The sequence below is a fragment of the Micropterus dolomieu genome, linkage group LG01, assembly GCF_021292245.1.
Source record: "Micropterus dolomieu isolate WLL.071019.BEF.003 ecotype Adirondacks linkage group LG01, ASM2129224v1, whole genome shotgun sequence".
NCBI lineage: Eukaryota > Metazoa > Chordata > Actinopteri > Centrarchiformes > Centrarchidae > Micropterus > Micropterus dolomieu.
Genome location: NC_060150.1, coordinates 7,396,477 through 7,401,262, shown reverse-complemented (window position 1 = coordinate 7,401,262; position 4,786 = coordinate 7,396,477). Strand labels below are relative to the sequence as shown.

The window sequence follows — 4,786 nt, the reverse complement described above, 5'->3', positions numbered from 1 at the left end:
AAACTCTTGAATTCTCAGGATCTAGTGTCTGGGGAGACATGCCCAAGCAGGTCTGGGCATGTCAGACTTGGGGAGCCAGCTCCGAATGATGTCTTGTGAAAGAAACTGTTGCATTGAACTCTTTAAGACTCCAACAGCTGTCTAGTTTCGTTCATGTGAAGTGTTGGTGAAGAAATCCATACTCATCCTTTGGCCCATTCTTGGACTTCTGACCTCCAACACTGGAATGTATACTCCTTTACATTTACAACACTAACAGCTGAAATTCTTTATTTTCATAAATAGAAGAAAGTTGTTATTTTTTTATTTACTTCTGTAGTAATGATTCTGCTGAAAGGAGCACAGAGATCATTTGTGGAAAATAAGACTGTGATAAAGTTTGATAAGATCCAGGTACAGAAAAGTGAAGTATCTTACCTTGACTGAATGACCTGAATTGGCCCCTGAAAACCACTTCAGGAAATTGAATTTCCGCTTTAAATGTGTAGTGAGACTACAGACGCAACACTTTTTTTTCAGTTAAAAGAATGTAGTTGACCGTTATCTAGTGTGGCCATGTGAGAAAGGAAGCAGCGTCTCGCTCAGGGACATCAAGACATTGCGAAGACCGAAACAGCAGCGTTATTTTCCATTTTCCATTAAAAGCATTATTCATACTGGTGTTAAAAAGTAGTGATTTTGAAATAAAAAAGATTAGGAAAAGGACTATTATAACTATAAGAGTCGCAGTCTAATTTATGAATCTATTTTAGTCATCAGAAAACAGTAAAGCAACAAGGTGAAGTCAACATTCACATGAAGTTTGTTTTGTACAAAAATCTTGAAGCTCTGCCTATAATTGAATTTTTAGGTGCCAGATGGGTGGGATTTGGCACAAAAGACAATCAGTACTTGGAAGTTCAAGCAAACGCAGACACAAACTATTTGAAAGTTAATTTAATATGCTTTTCTTTGACATCTTAGCAAGACTGCCTGGATTGTCCCATTGCAGTAAACCCCACCCATCTGGTGCTCCAAGCAGTGAATGCTCAGATTTACATGCATCTGCTATTTGTCTGCTCCATACTTTTTATAACTTTATGTGCATCTCTCTACAATAGTATATTTTCCACATCCTGACTGTGAAAATTCATGTGTATCTGAAGCTGCAGAAGCTCCTGTCGCCAGTAAAGTGTATGGGTTTAGTGTCACCATACCTGTGGCTGCAGAATCGAGTGTCCCAGGCCCCCCCGGTGGTAGAGCAGGCCTTCTGGCAGGACAGACACAGGGGGACACCCTCGCTGTCCACCGCCTGCAGGTAGCCGGACTCTGATGATGGCTGATCCTCCACTGTCTTACAGGACTCCTTGTCCTGCCTGCAGAGACACAGGTAGAGAATGCTGGTTACATTACCCAATATCAAATCACCTGGGTCAGTGATATCGTAAAGGACAAGATCTGTTTGCATGAGAGATGTTATACGGGAGTTGCAGTTTAAGTTGAAGCACTTCAAGCAATTGAAGTGTCAGTTAAAGTTGAAGCACTGAAAGGGTTTGAAGTATCTATTAAATACAATTATATAAAATGAGGTTCTGTTTACTTGTCACGAGGAGTACTACACAGCCTGTGTGAACAGTTGCACAATGGCTTCTGTGGATCAGGAGAGAACGGAGAAAATAACCCAGATCATGTCAAGAGGGTTATCTTGAGTTTGGCCTTAGACTGGAGGCATGGAGTTTAAAAGATGAAGGCATTTAACAGGTAAGGAGGTTCTAATATGAGACATTATTGAGTTTCATGATGGGAAATGTAGGACACTGTGTTTCTGTGTTTTGAAGCTCGACTCGTACTATGTACTAAAAGTCAGGATATCTTAGGCTCTGCATCTTCAATTTTGACCATTCTTTTTTAAATCTCCAACAACTTTATGGACTAGGTCGCAGAAGTACCCCTCTATATTCTCAAATAATAACCAGTATTCAAATAATCGCAAATCTCAGATAAAAGCTGGGGGCGTAGCCTGCACAGCACACAGCCAGTACCAAGCACTAATACAGTTCATTAGGGGGGATGGGGTAAAATACTACATCATAGTAAATTATGATAAAATATATTTGTGAAACTTAGACATAAAAACTCGTTTGTAATAGAGGCGTGTTTCAAATAAATAGATCTCTATTTGGGGATGATAGCTCTGTCCAGTGCACATGCTAACACTTTAGCATAAAGTATGTTAAGCAATGTAATGCTTAGATAGGGAACATGACTAAATATGATGAAATGTGAACATAAATACTCAACTGTATTGACAAGAAATAACAAAGTGCAGTATTTAGACAATTTTTCAATTTATACCATCTATGTATGCAATCTTTTCTTTTATATGTTTTTGATTCTGGCAGCATGGCTACTGCTGATTTTTTTCTAAACATCAAAGAGGAGTTACCTTGACCAATGTGACAGACATCAATATGTTTGCCAACAGCCTCATTCAATGTAGAGCTCAGTTCTTTCAGCATCAGCAGCACAGAAAACACAATTCAATATATATTCATCAAATAACAAAATAAATTTCTGTTACTTTGTGTGTTGAAGATGCAGAGTTGATGGACATATGGCTGGTGTGTGTGTGTGTGTGTGTGTGTGTGTGTGTGTATATACATGATGGTGATGTATCTGCAGAACATTTCAAGTATGTGTTTGTGCATGCTTGTCCTTTTGGCAGAGGACAGTGAGTTTTGGGCATTTGCCATGTTGTCCCAGCAGGGTGCTAGAGACACGTTGGAGGGGACAGATGGACTAAATTCTCTTTCCCCATGGTTTACAATTCAGACAGACAGAGAGCGGAACAAAGAGCCAGAGATACATAGCACTACAGAGAGAGATTTAATCATTGAAATGGAGAAGAAAAAACCCTCTAAAAAAGGAACCTTGCTGCTTCAAAGTTGAGAAGATACCAAAAACTGGAAGTACCAAGAGACAAATTTGGTGCCAGCAACATCTAGTGGGTGAAAGAGAGACAGAAATAGACTTTTTACTGGTGTGCCCAAACTGAATATTGTGAAAACATGGTACTTCTGAAAAAACTTTAACCCAGAAATACATGGTTTGCTAGTAACTGTAAATGTTGAAATGCATTACCTCACATCAAAGAAATAAAAAACATATTAAAGAATGTATTTTTGTAGCAATAATGTTTTTTTAAACATGATTTAAAATGAATTATAATGTGTACTGCTCCAAAGTAATTTAAATTCATATATGCACAAAGCAAGTGGGCACGTTGGCAGCTCCATATCGCAGCATGAGGTAACTCATACTTCAAACCCCAGAACTCACGCAACATGCCTTCAGCAAACGGCACACAGCCGGCTAATGTTTACCACGAGCTGATGCTTTATACCAAAGGAAACCAAAGACACGAGAGAGGAAAGAGATCTGACGCTGGGGAGTCCAGCTGTCAATCCATGGAGTGCTTGTTCACAGTTAATCATGAGGCTGATTCTATTTTATACATTTCTATTTTGTCGCTTCCTGTGGACATGGAAAATCCAGTGCACCTCAGTTTTAACATTAGTAAAATCAAATCAAACAGCTGTGATGGCAGCATTGCTGTTTTTCCCCATCACTCGGGCTGGGTTTCATACACTTTTTTGTTGCAGAATAAAAATTGTTTTAATGACAATGCCAGTTTTAGACGATTTTATTTTTGCACAGTTCTTATATGGTTGCTTGTATTTAGGTATTTGACACTTGAGGATTTGGGCTTTGTATGTTAAATGAAAAAAGGGTTTTGTAAAAAAAAAAAAGGTTATATTTAAATGGCTATATTTCCCAAAGTGAGTGTTCTGGATCATTAAACACAGTCTAACATATGATTTCCATTACATGAGGTATTGAAAAAAGTCTTTGCTGCTAACACTGTGGAAATCCTAACCTTGCATCAGCACTAGCACTGAAAATATTTCAAACGATACCCAGCCCTACCCACAAATTACACCATCCCATAAATGTCAGATTTTTGCTTTGCAGAAAGTGCGACTTTTTGGTAAAATATATTTATTGTGTTTTCCTTTATGTATGCGATACGTGCTCCTTATGACTTTTAGAGGTTTTGTTAAGCAGTTTTCTTTTTTATACTTTGCTTCCAGTCTTCCAGCTCTTTTAAGCTAAGACAATCGCCTCATGGCTCCAGTTGATGACACACAGACATGAGAGTGGTAATGATCTCCTTTTTCAACTCTTGGCAAGAATTGTTCGAAGGTATAGTTTGACATTTTGAGAAAAAATAAATTACTAAGTTACATTCTTATTTGTTGCAAGAAATAAATAGCCTATGCAAGATTCTTCATCTGCAACACAATGAAATATTCTGTCATATTAATGGTTGAAAGTGTGATGTGTCAAGAATAACTAACCTAGTTGTTTGTAACAACAAAATTCTGTATATTTTAATTAAATTGCTATGATATAGGCTAATATGAAACAAAAAATATTTCTGCTCCGTTACAAAGTGTAATTTGTTCATTGTCATTAATTTTTCCCCCACAAACCGGGGGAGAGAATGGGTTTTCAGACGGGAGCCGGTGTTCTGTCAATTTATGCTACCTATGGAGATGTGCTACTTAGCGGTTCTGCACATGCGTATGACCCACAAGCGTTTCCACACCCATAAATCTGTGCAACCTTGCTGTTGGGAATGCCGCTAGCCCTGATATCTTAAATAAAGATGGCATAATATAGTATTTCAACATGCTCCCCATCTCCGTACAGTACACATGGAGTGAGTAGTGGTGCAATATAAAAT

General features: G+C 38.2%; 1 protein-coding gene across 1 annotated transcript in view; it reads right to left on the bottom strand.

Annotated features, from left to right (window-relative positions):
* The window catches only part of zranb3 (zinc finger, RAN-binding domain containing 3), a 208,979-nt gene that overhangs the window by 8,652 nt on the left and 195,541 nt on the right, over nt 1–4,786 (bottom strand). Inside the window, exon 16 of the mRNA XM_046055509.1 lies at nt 1,197–1,355. Within this exon, the coding sequence (XP_045911465.1) occupies nt 1,197–1,355 (159 nt within the window). The remainder of the gene's footprint in view (nt 1–1,196; nt 1,356–4,786) is intronic.